A 17,206-nucleotide genomic window follows, 5' to 3' on the forward strand; every position below is an offset into this window, starting at 1 on the left:
GTATCCTGCGGTTAATTGATTTCTCGTTAGACTAACCTCGCACTTGGTAAAGCAACCCCCACCCTTTCATATATTTATACCTGCTCCTGTATTTTTTCCCTTCATGCATCTGATGAAGTGGATTCTGGCCCACGAATGCTTATGCCCAAATAAATTTGTTAGTCTCTAAGGTGCCACAAGGCCTCCTCATTGTTTTTGCTGATACAGACTAACACAGCTACTACTTTTAAATGAGACTTTACTTGCTACACTCTGTAAGGGACTAGGGAATGCCTGGTGTGTGTTTACCAACACCTCATGGTCAATAGGCTGTTGCCAACTCTCATGCTCTGTCCTGTTTTTTCTTAGAGGCCCAACTGAAGGAATCCTATAGTCACATGAGATTCTTGGCCTTCGTTAAACAAGAACAAGTGAATTTTTGGAGCCTTTTTGGCTGTTGAGAAAACTGTGTAAACATGAAGTTCTTGATTTCACTAGGAGTTAGGCCCCTACTGCAATTTTTCGCTTAGCTGCCTATTGCCATCTTTAGACCCAAAACCCACCTTTGCTCATCCGAATACCTGTGATCACAGGAGTCGGTCAAGCTGACAATCCCTACTTTTAAATGAGAAGGGACTAGTGACTAGGGTTCTTACAAAGAAGTCATTAACTTTGTAATATGCTCACCCTTTGCCCTAACAGGCTCTGGATTTTGTGGCTTTGAAAGCAAGTGCAAGGTTAATCTATTTCCCTAGGTTTTTTGAGAACAGCAGGGGAAGAACATTGTCTGGGTTGGGATGGGAGGGGAGAAATCAAGGTGTCAATTGTGAGTCAGGAGTGTTTTATTGTGGTCAGCATGATCTATTGACTTTCTGAATGTATATTGGTGGCTCCATTCACAAGCAGATGCTTGTCATACATGTAAGTAAAATATTCTAGCATGCAGGAAACTAATCATTTAAAGAACAACAAAGCTGTTAAATGACTTAAGGTCATTTCATTTAAGTGAATGCTTTTTGGAGCAGCTACTCTTGGAACCCACAAGAGGAGAGGCAATTCTTTATTTAGTCCTAAGTGTAACACAGGATCTGGACCACTTGGTAATATTGACTATAATTAAATTTAACATCCCAGTGGCAGGGAAAACACCACAGCAGTCCTACACTGTAGCACTTAATTTCAGAAAGGGGGACTACACAAAAATGAGGAAGTTAGATTAAAAGATACAGTGCTCTAAGTGAAATCCATGCAAGTTGCATGGAAACTTTTTTAAAACACCATAATAGAGGTTCAACTAAAATGTATACCCCAAATTAAAAAACAGAGAACCAAAAAAATGCCACCGTGGCTAAACAAAGTAAAAGAAGCAGTGAGAGACAAAAAGGCATTATTTAAAAAGTGGAAGTTAAATCCTAGTGAGGAAAATAGAAAGGAACATAAACTCTGGCAAATGGAGTGTAAAAATATAATTAGGAAGGCCAAAAAAGAATTTGAAGAATAGCTAGCCAAAGACTCAAAACATAATAGCAAAAAAAATTTTTTTAGTACATCAGAAGCAGGAAGCCTGCTAAACAACCAGTGGGGCCACTGGATGATTGAGCTGCTAAAGGAGCACTCAAGGATGATAAGGCCATTGCGGAGAAAATGAATTATTTGCATCAGTCTTCACAGCTGAGGATGTGAGGGAGATTCCCAAACCTGAGCCATTCTTTTTAGGTGATGAATCTGAGGAACTGTCCCAGATTGAGGTGTCATTAGAGGAGGTTTTGGAACAGATTGATAAACTAAACAATAATAAGTTACCAGGACCAGATGGTGTTGACCCAAGAGTTCTGAAGAAACTCAAATGTGAAATTGCAGAACTACTAACTTTAGTTTGTAACCTATTATTTAAATCAGCTTCTGTTCCAAATGACTGGAGACTAGCTAATGTGATGCCAATTCTTAAAAAGGGCTCCAGAGGTGATCCTGGCAATTACAGGCTGGTAAGCCTGACTTCAGTACTGGGCAAACTGATTGAAACTATAGTAAAGAAAATAATTAATTGTCAGACACGTAGATGAGCATAATTTGTTGGGGGAAAGTCAACATGGTTTTTGTAAAGGGAAATTATGCCTCACCACTCTATTAGAATTATTTGAGGAGATCAACAAGCATGTGGACAAGGGGGATCCAATGGATATAGTGTACTTAGATTTTCAGAAAGCCTTTGTCAAGGTACCTCACCAAAAGTTCTTAAGCAAAGTAAGCTGTCATGGAATGAGAGAGAAGGTCCTTTCATGGATTGGTAACTGGTTAAAAGATAGGAAGTAAAGGGTAGGAATAAATGGTCAGTTTTCAAAACGGAGACAGGTAAATAGTGGTGCTCCTCAGGGGTCTGTACTGGGACCAGTCCTATTCAACATATTCATAAATGATCTGGAAAAAGGGGTAAACAGTGAAGTGGCAAAATTTGCAAATGATACAAAACTACTCAAGATAGTTACGTCCCAAGCAGACTACGAATCGCTAAAAAAGGATCTCACAAAACTGGGTGACTGGGCAACAAAATGACAGATGAAATTCAATGTTGATAAATGTTAAGTAATGCACATTGGGGAACATAATCCCAACTATACATATAAAATGATGGGGTCTAAATTGGTTGTTACAACTCAAGAAAGAGCTCTTGGAGTCATTATGGATAGTTCTCTGAAAACAATCACTCAATATGCAGCGGCAGTCAAAAAAGTGAACTGAATGTTGAGAATCATTAAGAAAGGGATAGATAAGACAGAAAACGTCATATTACCTCTATATAAATCAGTGGTAGGCCCACATCTTGAATATTGCATGAGGATGTGGTCACCATATCTCAAAAAAATATATATTGGAATTGGAAAAGGTTCAATAAAGGGCAACAAAAATCATTAGGGGTATGGAATGGCTGCTGTATAAGGAGAGATTAATAAGACTGGGACTTTTCAGCTTGGAAAAGAGACAACTAAGGGGGGATATGATAAAGGTCTATAAAATCATGACTGGTGTGGAGAAAGTAAATAAGGAAGTGTTATTTACTCCTTCTCATAACACAAGAACTAGGGGTCACCAAATGAAATTAATAGGCAGCAAATTTAAAACAAACAAAAGGAAGTATTTCTTCATACAACGCATAGTCAATCTGTGGAACTCTTTGCCAAAGGATACTGTGAAGGCCAAGACTATAACTGGTTCAAAAAAACTAGATAAGTTCATGGGGAATAGGTCCATCAATGGCTATTAGCCAGGATGGGCAGGGATGGTGTCCCTAGCCAGAAGCTGGGAATGGGCAACAGAGGATGGATCACTTTATGATTACCTGTTCTGTTCCCTCTGGGGCACCTGGCATTGGCCACTGTTAGAAGACAGGATACTGGGCTAGGTGGACCTTTGGTCTGACCCAGTATGGCCATTCTTATGTTCTCTTTGAGAAAGTCCATTTGCTGAGTTATAAAGATAACTTCCTGTTACAGATGATAAAATTAGAGTAATACAATAGGCTCTTGGAAAGCTGAGCTAATTGGGTCACAAAATAAAATGAATTTGGCAAGCTTAACAGACTCTGATGGACGTATACCCACCTCCCAAAACACCACATGTGCTTGGCCTCATTGTTTGTGCTGAAGAGATGAAGATTTGTAATAGAACAAAGGGAAGTGGATGTCAGTCAAGAGTGAAGTGTACGGGCAAAACTCTGAGGAAGTCTGCACAGTACTTGCTGGCACTATGCCTGGCTATAGTGTTAGTTCTTCCCTTTCAGAAGCACCAAAAGAATACCTAAAATACTTACCTAGAAAAAGGCTGACACGTCCTCTTTAGTGCTTCCTTTCAGTAGAAATGCTCTCTTTCAGTTCACTGCCTTTATCACACCTTTGTTTTAATATGTCATGGTTCTCCACAATTTAAGGGTTATTCATCATTTTCACAAAAGTTCTAAGAGTATTCATTTTTAGCTTCAAGAACCATAGATCAGCAAGAGAAAAGTACATGGTGGTAGACAAGTATTTCCATTATTTAAAAAAATATTTTAGATATGTACATTACACATGGCCACCCTTGGATGATTTTGTACTACACCTCTACCTCGATATAATGCTGACCTTGGGAGCCAAAAAATCTTACCGCGTTATAGGTGAAACCGTGTTATATTGAACTTGCTTTGATCCACCGGAGCGCTGCTTTACTGCGTTATATCCAAATTTGTGTTATATCAGGCGGCGTTATATTGAGGTAGCGGTGTATTGCTAGGATGAAGAACAGCCTCTTTTCTAGTTACTCTTTCTGCCTCTTTAAGCATATGTTATTTCTTTAGAGGGCAGTTAGCAATGGGGTTTGTAGAATTCTGGGTCATCTTAAAAATGTGATAGAAACAAGAAGTTATTTCAGTGTATGATAATAGTGCTTTGCACTTTTATGGCTCCTTCGTTCTGAGGAACTCAAAGTTCTTTCCAGACACTAATAAAGTACGGGTCAACATTTATGTGGGGTAGGTAAATTATTATTCCCACTTTACAGATGGAGAAACTGAAGGAAAGAGAGAATGAGAGAGAGAGAGGGATTAAGTGACTGGCCCGAGGTCTCACAAAGAAGTCAGTAGCAGAGAGGAGAACAAAACCTAATAATCAGTTGACTGTTCTCTCCACCAGGCCACACACTCATGTATGTCTACATGGCAAAAGAAAAAACCCTGCTGCAGCGAGTCTCTGAGCCTGGATCAACTGCCTGAGGCTTGTGCTACGGGGGCTACCAGGGTAGGTTTCCTGCATGGGCTGGAGGCTGAATTCCTTGCTGGGATTAATACAAGAACTAGGGGTCACCAAATGAAATTAATAGGCAGCAGGTTTAAAACAAATAAAAGGAAGTTCTTCTTCACGCAGCGCACAGTCAACTTGTGGAACTCCTTACCTGAGGAGGTTGTGAAGGCTAGGACTATAACAATGTTTAAAAGGGGACTGGATAAATTCATGGTGGCTAAGTCCATAAATGGCTATTAGCCAGGATGGGTAAGAATGGTGTCCCCATCCTCTGTTCGTCAGAGGATGGAGATGGATGGCAGGAGAGAGATCACTTGATCATTGCCTGTTAGGTTCACTCCCTCAGGGGCACCTGGCATTGGCCACTGTCGGTAGACAGATACTGGGCTAGATGGACCTTTGGTCTGACCCGGTACGGCCTTTCTTATGTTCTTATGTTCTTATGATTTAGAGCCTGGGCTCCAGCCTAAGTGGGAATGTCTACATTGCTATTTTTAGCCCCATAGCACAAGCCTGACTTAGCTGACCCAAACTTTGAGACTTGCCATGGGTTTTTATTTGTTCTTGGTTTTTGCAGTATAGATGTATCCTCAGTTTAATTACCTTATTCTTAAAATCACCTACAAATTCCCTTCCTCGTATCGTCCTGTTAGTGTCACAACAGGCAGCAAGTGGTATTGCTCAAATACGAAGGCTTTGTCTACACTGCCAATTGAATGACAAAAGTTTTGTCGTTCACAGGTGCTTAAAAAACCTCCCCCACCCCCGACAGATAAAAGTTTTTCCAGGGCAAGTGGCAGTGTAAACCCCTTTCATAGGAGTTGGAAGTATTTTGTCAGCAAAAGTGCCGACAAACAGCGTTTACACTGCCGACTTTTAGCAACATGGCCATGTTGACATGGCCATGTCACTAAAAGCTGTGTAGACCTCTAAATACAGCATTGGTGAGACCAATAGTGGGATACTGCATCCAGTTCTGATAACAACACTGCAAAAAGGATGTTGGAAAAAATGAAGAGGGTGTAGAAATGAGCCACAAAAGTTATTTGGAGGTTAGGGGAAATGCCTAACAGTCAGATTTAAGAGCTCACACTGTTTAATTTATTAAATGGGGACTGAGAGGTGACTTTATGGTGTCTAAGTACCTTCCTGGGTAGAAAATACTGGGTTATAAAGGGGTCCTTAATCAGGTGGAGAAAGGCATAACAAGAACCAATGGCTGGAAGTGTAAGTCAGACAAATGCAAATTAGAAATAAGGTACAATTTTTTAAGTGTGAGGGTGATTAAATACTAAAACAAAGTGCCAAGGAAAATGGTGGCTTCTTACGCTCTTGCTATCTTCAAATCAAGACTGGATGCCTTTCAGTGGAATAGGCCAAATTCCCAGATAAGTTGATACTAACAAAACAGACTTCCTGGGAAAAAGTTAGCAAACATGTTTTCTTTCATAATTTGAATGTGCTGAATCTGAAAACATTTACCAAGCTGAATTTTAAGGTAAAAAACAAAAATAAAAAATACCATTTGTAACTTAAAAGTAAAATAGAAAGTAAGGGAGAGGTACTAAATATGGAATATGTTCCTAATCTGGAATACTGTGCTATCAGAAAATGCAGGGAGCAGTCTCTGGTGATGATCATACTCTCTGCTTCCTCTGGTCACATAATGAGATCCACTTGAATTTTGTTGGTTTTGCAGTTAGGTCAACACTTAAGATTAAGTAAGCTACTTTTCAGGTATTTTTGATATGTGAAGGAGATATTTGCATTGCTATGCATCACACAAAGCAGCATGCACAACACAGTATGATCTAGTTTATTTCTGTAAATTCTCCCATTTCAAAAAGAGAAATTATTAGCTCTAACCACTAACTTAACCTAACGCTGACTTTTGCTTACAGTGATAGTTAGGTATCCAAATCAATACTTCTGTCATGGCATGACCTACATACTGGTAAATATTTGTATTATTTGAATATCTGATATTATTAGACAAAACAAGGAGGCAGTCTTGAACCAGAAGCATCCCTCAACAGTATCTTATGAACAATGTATATTCCAACAAGTGAAAAAGAACACAGTTTTTGCTTCTGTGAACAGATCAATCAGTGCAAGAGAAACTCAAGGATTTTCAAAATAGGGATGCAATTGATAGAACTCTAACAGGTCTTTAGTCTGAATGCACGCAATCATTACTTTGGCACAAAGACTGTTGTGCAATGTACACAGATAAAGGAAAAGTTAGCAGGCTTTGTAAATCCACTGAAGCTACTTCACCAACTATTAAGGGTGAACTGCAAGCCCAATCTTATGTTACAAACACCCTAAAACCTCAACAGATCTTCAGAGCATAACAGCAGCCATATTGGATCAGACCAATGGTCCATCTAGCCCCCTATCTTGTCATCTGGCAACAGCCAATGCCAGATGCTTCAGAGGGAATGAAAAGAACAGGACCATTATCAGCTGATTCATCTGTCGTCCAGTCCCAACATCTGGCTGTCTGTGGTTTAGTCATCTTGGCTCATAGTCATTGATGGACGTATCCTCCATGAACTTATCTAGTTCTTTTTTGAACCCAGTTATACTCTTGGCCTTCACAACATTCCCCCCCACCCCACCCCCCGGCAACAAGTTCCACAGGTTTCCTGTGTGCTGTGTGAAGTAATACTTTTGTTTATTTTTAAACCTGATGCCTATTAATGTCATTGCGTGAGTCCTGGTTCTTGTTCTATAGGAAGAGATAAATAACACTTCCTTATTCACTTTTTCCACACCACTTGTGATTTTATAGACCTCTATTGTATCTCCCCTTAGTCTCTTTTCTAAGCTGACCAGTCCCAGTCTTTTTAATATCTCATTGTACAGAAGCTGTTCCATACCTCTCATTATTTGTGTTGCTCTTCTTTGTACCTTTTCTATTTCTAATATCGTTTTTTATATTTGGTGACCAGAACTGCAGCAGTATTCCAGGTGTGGGCATACCATGGATTTATATAGTGGCATTATGATATTTACTGTTTTATCTATCCCTTTCCTAATGGTTCCAAAAAAGAGCCCCCCAGTGAAATGGAGTCTTTGCATTTTCTGCCAGGATGGAAGTTACAGAACAACGTTTTTGTCTGGAACATTCAACATGAACAAACAAATACTTGAGGCAGCAGAGTATAAACACAAGCTCAGGGTATATGTAGCTGGGGTAGTGACCTTATAGCCTCAAAAAGAAACACACCATAATTACTATAAGCATTTCTTGAGAAAAGTCACAAAAGCTAAGTATGAAACCACTCACTGTGCTACTGACGTGCAATGGCCTGGCTTAGTAATGAGTTAACACCTTGTGCAGAAAAAGGCCATCTTTTGGCACTTTCACAAGCATGGACTCAGTAATGTTTTCTCTCAAATGAAGCTGGTGGGGAGGTCCTATATTCATTTATAAGCTGTATGGCAACCTTCAAAGAAAAACTTAATCTACCTCTTGATGGTACTTACTAGTCAACTGTCTTACGTGATCAACCTGCTTCAGAGAGCAAACATGATTAGTGCCTGTCAAATTCCATTACATCCCTTTCTGTAAATTGGTGGACAATGCAGGAGAAGAAAATTGATCACCCATTCCAGGTAACAAGACTGAGCTGGAAGATGAATTTTCTTTCAATGGTTTGTACAGCACTGATATTACACTTACATATATTTGTTCCTTCTGGATACCCTGGGCTTAATATCAGTGAGGAAGAGGCACTAACACTGCTTGTCACACAGGTATGGATTTTTTTTGCAACCCCGAGGGGCTAGTCTATTCTTGACATAGGGGAAATTAAAGAAGGTGATGTGGAGGAGGAGGACAGTAGATAATAGAAGCATATGAAGGTGAGAAACAGGAATCATGCAAGTATTGCATAAGATTTACTATACAATGTAAGTGGAGGTAAGAAGTGGACACCCAAACGTGTTGGGCTTGGAAGCACACTTCACCAGGACACAAATCAAACCATTGTCCACATGTTTCACAATGGTGGGCACTTTATCTGCTACAAGGAGGTACTTTGAGTTGACACTGCACTGCCCAAATTGCAGCCCAAAATTGTTAAAAATTATTCAGTTGTGGACATAATGACCAAATGCCTTGCAATGAATCTAACATGAAAGCAGTATGATCCTGTTGATGAAAATAAAGTGTTAATGACACTTAAAACATTCAAATTATTAAGTAGTGAGCCAGCTTCCAACACGCTCCAAAACATTTGGCTACAGAAGTGACTCAGAAAGCTCTGCTGAATGCAGAAATCTTTGGGCAGGAGCAACTGAATATCTTTGTTCAGGAATGACTCATGAGGCCAAAGGAGGGAAGTGGCCATACTGAATTCCATGACCCACTGAAAAAGACAAGGGCTCAGACATTTCTCACTCTATACATTTGGGAGAGAAAAGGAAAAGCAAAGACAAGTTAGTCATAATAAAGGCTGATCATGTCCTACTACTGCGCATCACTACCGCCTATAATGCAGAAAAGACAATGGAGCTGTGCATCATATTGCACCATGAGTAAGACTGCAAGTTTGTCATGGAGGTTGTGGAAGTCACAGATTCCGTGACTTTCTGCGACCTCTGACATTCTGCAGCTGCCAGTGTGGCTGACCCCAGGGTTACCAGAGCAACTGGCTGAGGGGCCAGCTGCTCAGGTGGCCCTTGGGCTAGTCACATTTGCCGCTTCTGGAGCCTCCCCCTCAGCCAGCAGCTGGAGCGGCCCCGGGGGCAGCTGCACCAACCCCTGCTTGGTGGCCCCTGGCAGCTGGCCCTGGGAACTGCCTGAGCAGTGGCCATGGGGTCGGCCACACCAGCCACTGCTGGGTGACCCCAGGCAGTGGTGCCCTGGGGCCTTCCCAGTGTAGTGGCACCCTGGGGCAACTAAGATATGTCAGGAGTGTTTATAGTGAAAGTCATGGACCTGTCACTAGCCATGAATTTTTGTTTATTTCCCATGACCTGTCCATGACTTTCACTAAAAATACCTGTGACTAAATCTTAGCCTTAGTCAAGAGCTAATGCCAGTTCCACTTGCTCTTGCTGAGATAAATGGGCATCTTAGAGTTGGAAATAAGTCTGCTATGACAGACATTTTAACCAGAGACATCCCGTATCCTCCTGAGATTACACTTGATAGTACTTCCTTTCTGAGGATCAATGGCCAAGTATGGGTACTGGCACTAGGGAAACCTCTTCCATGTATAACCTTTAGTGACTTTGCAAACATTTTTGGTGAGTCAGTTCTTCATTCTGGACAGCTCTTTAGCAGGTTTGATGTAACCTTTGACAGATACAGATGGGATTCTATTAAAGAAAGGATCCAACAGACACTCTCCAAAGTTTCCAAGCTAATTTGGAAAATCATTGATGATAGATCTGTTTCTCTTGCCAACAGCTGGCCAGACCTCTTGGTCCATTCCAAAAATAAAGCTGATCTGGCTTGCTTCTTCTCGAACTCCTAGCCAATGCTCCACAGCACATATCCAGAGGGTTCAAAGAAGACAGCACAGTTAAATCAACAAACCCAACTCTGGGCACAAGTCAGTTGCAAGCTGACCATGAAGATGTCAACACCAGAACCGTACTGCCCTGCATGCACACAGATACTGACTGTGTTGTTGAGTCAGCACAAGACACTGGTGTTGTTCTTCTGTTAGTGGCATATTATAAAATACTTTGTAAGTTGTAGATGAAGGCTAGATCAAAAAACCCAAATGCATTCCTGTGTATGCTAGTCAAGAGAAGCTTTTCCTGTAATTCCTCAAGCAGGCATAGAACCAATACTTTCCTTCTATACATTGACAGGCTGTGATACTGTTTCCCATAGCGCTGGGCACAGCAAGAAAACTGCTTGGACAATATTCATAGAGAAACATGGACTTCTGAATGGAAAAATGAAGAAAAATCATTTCAGTAGAAAAGTTCATCTGCATCCTGTACAATTTACCCAATGAGGAGAGCTGTGACAAGGCACAGATGATGCTGTTCTCCAAATGCCAATCACCAGACGCACTGCCCCCAACAAGTGATGCACTGTGCTATTACATCCAAAGAACTCGCTTTCAAGCCAGGGTGTTAAGGCAGGCAAACTGCAACAACCCCACAGTACCCTCACCGGAGAATGCGGGTTGGAGCAAATACAATTGAGAACTGATACCCAAGTAATGTCACTGGAGCCAGTCACCAATAGCTGTACAGAAATTGTTACTCGTGGATGTGTCAAAGGGTGTGTATCACAATGCTGTAGCTGCAGAAATGCCACACTGGCAGCACTGGGACTTGTACATGCAAGGAGTGTGTTGGGACATGTAGGAACTGTTAAATTATGCTTGTCTAAACAATGTGCAGGATATAGAGTAGCTGTATTGGAATTAAAACCATAGAAATTTACTAATTTTTCAAATTATACTTGAGTTTTGAACTCTAAGTTAGAAGGCTAAATATTCAAAATTCAACTTGGGAAACACTTTTTTTCAGATAACTTATTTGCTTACTTTCCCCCCCAAAATATCTCCTCCCTCTTATTTTGTAGAAAATGGGCCCAGTCTCTAGTCAAACTCAAGTTGCTGAGCTCAACACAGGAGTAACTGGTTGAAATTCTATGGCCTATGTTAGAGAGGAGGTCAGACTAGATCTACTGGCCCCATCGGGCCTTAATCTGTGGATCTAAGAATTTTTCTTTTCCCCAGCAATGTATTTGTCCCCTATACATATCTTCCAGTTCACCAGCCCAATTTGAAACTGCAGTGTTTCCATCTGGGCAGATTTAGGGAGTAAGGGGCTTCAGGTGCCTTCTTCAACCTTGCCTTATGCAGAGACATAAAGACACTAGTAACATGGTGTCACAGGTTACATCACTCACCACTGATCTGGCACCTTCTCCTGGTCACTCTGGGGATTAGCTCGAGGCCAAGACTCTCTGTCTGTGGTTTGCCCACTATCATGCCTCTCTGTTGTCCGCCTGCAGCCCCTCTTGTAGCCTCAGGAAGCACAGCATCCTCTTCATGACTCACCCCTCTGACTGCATCACCATCTGTGTTTCCCCCTTCCAGTGGGCAGGAGCGGGGAGTTAGTATTGCAGTCAAAATCCTGTCACTTTCCCAGTTCAAGGGGGAGACCCAGGCCCACTCACTACTCCAGGTCCCAACCCAGGGACCCTATAGATAGCAGCCTCTTGCTGAGACTCCTAACTTCTCACTATGCTGCTGTGTCTCCCTGGCCCCCTTCCCCATGGCCCAGCCCCTTCTTCACCCTTGTCTCAGGGCATGCAATTACTTAGTCCCAACAGCCAGCCAGAAGCTCCCTCTTGCTCCCCCAGTCCCTGCTAGCAGTTGTTCTGTCCACAGTGCTACAGGTCTCTTTGCCTGGTAGAGATGCAGTCTTCACTCCTTGAGCTCACAGCAGCAACTCACTCATTGTGACCCTGCATCTCCTTTTATGTGAGCCTGCCGGGCCCGGATTGGTTGCTCCCTGCAAACCCTCCCTGATTGGCTGTGCCTCACTCAGCCTCTCTGGGCCACTAGGAGGACTCACTCCACTGCTCCCTACTGAGGTTAACCCTTTGTAATCTAGTGTGGGGGCAGACATCCCATCAAACATGGGTAGAACTTGAAATGAAATTCAGCTTGGAAAAATGCAAGCAAATAGATCCAGGGGGAAATTAATCCAGAACATAAATACTTCAGTAGGAGAGAGAAACTTGTAAAGTTCTATGGCCTGTGGTGTACAGGAGGTCAGATTCGATAATCAGAATGGTTCCTTCAGGACTTGGAATCTATGAATAAAGCATTAACACTGAAAAAAATGTAGAGTCAGGGACAGCAAATTAGATTAGACATGAACTTGCAAGAAGTTATGCTAACAAATCACTGGTGCCATTTTGGGCTGCATGCACAGAGGTATCACATCACAAAATAAGGAGATAACAGTACCTCTTTATTCTGCTGTAGTGCAACAGCCCCTGGAATGCACATTCATTTGTGAGCACCTCATTGTAATGTCATATTGAAGGGAGCTCAGAGAAAAGCAATACAAGTGTTCAGAGGCAGGGTGGTTTTCAATTAAATACTCCCATAGCATATTACGCATTTTATAGCACCCAATAGGGTGCTTGATGTCCCATAGTAGAATGGGAATATAATATATGACCTGAAGATCTTGCATTTAAGGCCCCAATCTTATAAGCACATGCTTATCTTTACTCACGAATAGCATCATCTACTACTGTGAGTAAAGTTTGCAGGACTGGGGCCTAATTTCAGACAATGAAGGAAAGCATGGAGCAGCAGAACAATAGGATGGGGTGTTGAAAGTGGGGTGTTACAGAAATAAAATTATACAGTTTCTCAGCAATGATGGAGCAGGATTTCTTTTCACTAGCTGTAAAAATAGTTGTCTTTGACTCCCCTGTGAATCATTTGGAGTAACTGTAACTTATTTAAAAGTTAAGGGTAAGATTTTTTTAAAATGCCTAAGACTTAAGAGCATAAGTCTCATTGGAAGTTACGGGTTAAGAAAAATGAAAGGGAGGCACAATTGTCCATGGATATCTGAAAGGTATAAATACCAAGGAGGGGAATCTATTATATCTAAATAATTGAACTCAGAGTAATGGTATAAAGTCAAGAAAACTGAGTTTAAGCATTTAAGCATAATATTTTGTAAATGCTTCCTGGCTATAAGAAGCATCTTTCAAGGGAAGTGGCAAAAGCTCTGTTTAGGATAGTTAAAACTAGACAGGACAACACTCTAGTAAATGTATAACAGGATAGCACCATGTTGGTAGAGAGATGGATTTAGATGCTCTAACAGGTCTCTTCCACTTCTACCTTCAGTGAGTAGAGGGGATAAATGATCAATTACACTAGTGTAAATCTGAAGTAATTACAATTAAGTCAATGGAGTCAGTTGCCCCATGCTACAATGATAATGTATATTTATTCCTAAGCATGTAGTGCAGACCGCTGTGAATTCATGAGACTTTCCAAATGACTCCTAAAGCTCTTTTTCACCAGCTTCCAAATCACTGAAATGGCTACAGTCATTTTAAACTGAAGCTGAAGTTAGAGTTTATCCTGGGAGGTTTTCAGGCAAGGGGAAGTCTACGTTTAATACAGAATATTGATAGTACATTGAAAAGCTTGGATGAATTTCTAGAGCATTAGGCTGAATGGGATAAACTAATTAATAGCAAGTTTCCAGACCAGTGGCTAAGAAACGAGGTCATTTATCCAAGTGATGTTCCCTGGGGTAGGAGCTGAAAGGAGAGTGAGAGCAATCTTCTATCTTTGACCTGCTCTCTCCATTTGGGTCAGTAGCTTACACTAGTGGAAGCCTGATAGAAGGAATGCTTACCACAGTGCTACAGTCCTAGTTTTGCTAGTGGGGTACCAGTTTTTACTATAGCTAGAGTCACTTTTTGGTTCTTTTGGGAGAGGTTGTTGAAGTCCTTTCCTACCCATGAACCTGATCTGATTTTTTTAGTACATGCCAGACTGACATGAAAAGCATTCTTGTGCAGCAGTGGTTGAGTCAGGCCAGAGAGGTATGCTTTGGTATCTTAATATTGGAGATCTTTCAGTATCTTTCTTTTTGTTCTCACTGTTGCTCTCAAATGCTGTACATGGCTGTGCCTCACCATGTATCTTATAAAATCAGCTTTATTATCATTTAGCTAATGTGACAAGATTCTGCACAGAGAATAGTGTTATTCATTAATATCTGATAGGACACCGAGTCTCCACTGCACATCCTATATCGTCTTGTCTTTTCAGACAGATTAGCCAACTTGTCCACTGGGTAGTTCAGGATGTATCTGCAAAGGCAGATTCTGCTTATGGAATAGGTTGGAAGCAGCAGAAAAAAAAGTTCCAACCGCTCTAACCATGTGTTATTTCACACAGTATTTGTGAGAGCAAGGGGGAAAGACTTAGTGATGGATGGGAAGCCAACGTGCAGCGATTAGCTCAGTGGTTCAAGCAGACAGCCTGGCATACCGTAGAGAACAAACACCCATGGGATGGAAATGCTACCAGGGATGCCTACTGTTCAGATTTTGAGTTATGTCTCTGAACATGTTAGCCTGGGAGTGGGTGAGAGTGTTGCAGGGTCGCCCAGAGGATTCAGGGGGTCTGGGGTGGAAGGACCCCTCGTCACGGGTCTTCGGGGCACTTCGGCAGGAGGTCCCAGAGTGGAAGGACCCCCCACCACCACCAAATTGCCGCTGAAGACCCAGAGCGCAAGAAGCTCTGGGGGCCCGGGCCCCGTGAGAGTTTTCCGGGGGCCCCGGAGTGAATGAAGGACCCCACTCCAGGGGCCCTGAAAAACTCTCGTGGGGGCCCCTGCGGGGCCCGGGGCAAATTGCCCCACTTGCCCCACCCCTCTGGGTGGCCCTGGAATGTTGGCATGTAGACACTGCAAGCACTGCACGCTATTGAAAGGATTAAGTGCAATGATGACTCAATGGATCTACTGTAAAGCTTTTTTTATGAAACTACATTTAAAAAACAATAAAACTTTAATGAAGCCAATGGAAAAACAATGTCTTTGAAAAAACACATTTAACAAACCAATTTTCTTTGTTAACCAATTAAACACAAACCTTTAATTACTCCAATAGTGCAGACAAAACTCAAAGTCCAATAATAAGAACGTTTCAAATACAACAGTTTTTGGGGGGCAAGAAGGGGAGTGAAAGGTGAATAGACACTTTGCCTTTGGCTCTTCCTGTCTGCATGGTTCTGGGGTTGCTCAAAATTTTCAGGGGCATTGCAGGCTGGACGCCCACATGTCTCAGTTCCCAGAAGTTGGATCGGAAAGCTGAATGGGAGCTGCTGCAAGCACTCTTGTGGGAATGCAGTGGCTAGGTGTTGCTGCTGGTTCTAGTAGCCAGCGTTGTCCAGAGGCTGAAGGACTTGGCTGGGTCCCAAATTATGGAACTGCAGGACCTGCTGGCTTAGCAGGAGCATGTTTTGGAGGAGGATTTCCAGCTCAGGATAGCATCCATGAGTTGCCTCTGCACCTGTCTCCTTCCGTGCTCTCTTTCACCATGGTGACACACTGTCTTTGGCCACAGCCACTGTGATGCTGTCCTTGGCCACTGCCAGGATCTCCTGGGAGAGCTGCATTTCTCCCTCTGGGTCCTTGTGTATAGCCTCACCCTTTCAGCCAGCCTGGTTTTCCTCTAACTCTGTCATGGGTTGTGTGAACATCTTGTCCTGAATCTTCCTTTTGCTCCCCCTTAAGTTGGCCAGCCTGTCAGCACTATATGGAGGCCCTGAAAAAAGTTGCTTATTTTTCATATCCCAGATAAGTTACAATAGCTGTTTTTCTTTAGCATGTATAGGTTTCCTTTTCTCCTTGAGGTTCTCCCCATTCTTGAGGGAACCTCAGTGATGGTGAGTGATCTGCATATACGGAGGGTGCAGGGTACACTTGGATTTCAGTCTACCATACCTGCTTCCATCCTGTTGGGGTGCGGTGGTTGGAGCTACGTTCCAGGTTTCTTTTTGCAGTTTTGTTTGAGCATTGGAGGCGCTACTACGTCATCGGGGGTGTAATGGGGGCGTTGTAAGGGTGAGCTGGATAGCAATCCCCTATACATCCTCTTTAGGCTGTCCTCGCTCTTGATGTCGCCCACTTCAGCATAACTAGCAGTCAGAGAGTGGCCTTATTCAAAAAGGCAAAAGGCAGATGGATGAGAGAGATCCTGCTGAATAGCTTCAGAGGGTGGTCCCGCTCAGAAAAGCTGCAGGTGAGGAAGAGGCTTGCAAGCTATACTGGGGGTGCATGGGGGTGCAACTATTTCCTACAATGTGCAAAACAAAAAATTGATCAGTTTCTTAGAGCAGAACTGATGACTATCACCCCTGCAGGCGTGGAGAAAGTGTAGAGAAAAATAATCACCCTACAAACACGGTCAGTAATTATTGACCTTCAAAGAATTGTGGATAGCTGTTGAAAGCATACAAAAAGTGGTGCACTGCAATTGCATGCATATGAACAAAAGTCCTAACTGAACTAATTCAGTTCGAAGCAAACCCAGTCCACTTTGCAAGCAGACTCCAGAATTCCTGATGAATGCGGAATTAGTGTGCAGTGTGATGGGTTGCATTGTGCATACACAAGCATTTTTCAAACTGGATGAACTTGAGTTCATCCAGTTTAAAACCCCCATGCTGACAAGCTCTCAGTAACATCTCTTGGAGTAGGCTCTATTAACATGCAAATGAACAGCTCACATGAGTAGCTAGCTCATTAGCACAATGCAAAGCATAATTCCTTTGGGGAAGGCAAAGCCTTGTATATTTATGCAATGAAGGCACAGCTCTTGGTATATAGGATGCTGAAACTCAAAAGTATAGATATTAAATTGCTTTAAACATGAGAGTGGGTGGTTATTTAATGGTCCCAGTTGGAATGGGTCTGGT

The 17,206-nt window shown here is 42.2% G+C and overlaps 1 protein-coding gene across 4 annotated transcripts in view; it reads right to left on the reverse strand.

Moving 5' to 3' along the window:
* NTPCR (nucleoside-triphosphatase, cancer-related) overlaps positions 1-12,171 on the reverse strand; it is a 52,793-nt gene extending 40,622 nt beyond the window's left edge. For all 4 annotated transcript variants that reach the window (XM_039529328.1, XM_039529331.1, XM_039529329.1 and 1 more), the window contains exon 1: positions 11,641-12,171. In XM_039529328.1, coding sequence (XP_039385262.1) covers positions 11,641-11,722 — 82 coding nt within the window. In that variant the 5' untranslated portion in view covers positions 11,723-12,171. The remainder of the gene's footprint in view (positions 1-11,640) is intronic.
* Between the last annotated feature and the right edge of the window lie 5,035 nt (positions 12,172-17,206).

This window comes from Mauremys reevesii, linkage group 3 (genome assembly GCF_016161935.1).
Source record: "Mauremys reevesii isolate NIE-2019 linkage group 3, ASM1616193v1, whole genome shotgun sequence".
NCBI lineage: Eukaryota > Metazoa > Chordata > Testudines > Geoemydidae > Mauremys > Mauremys reevesii.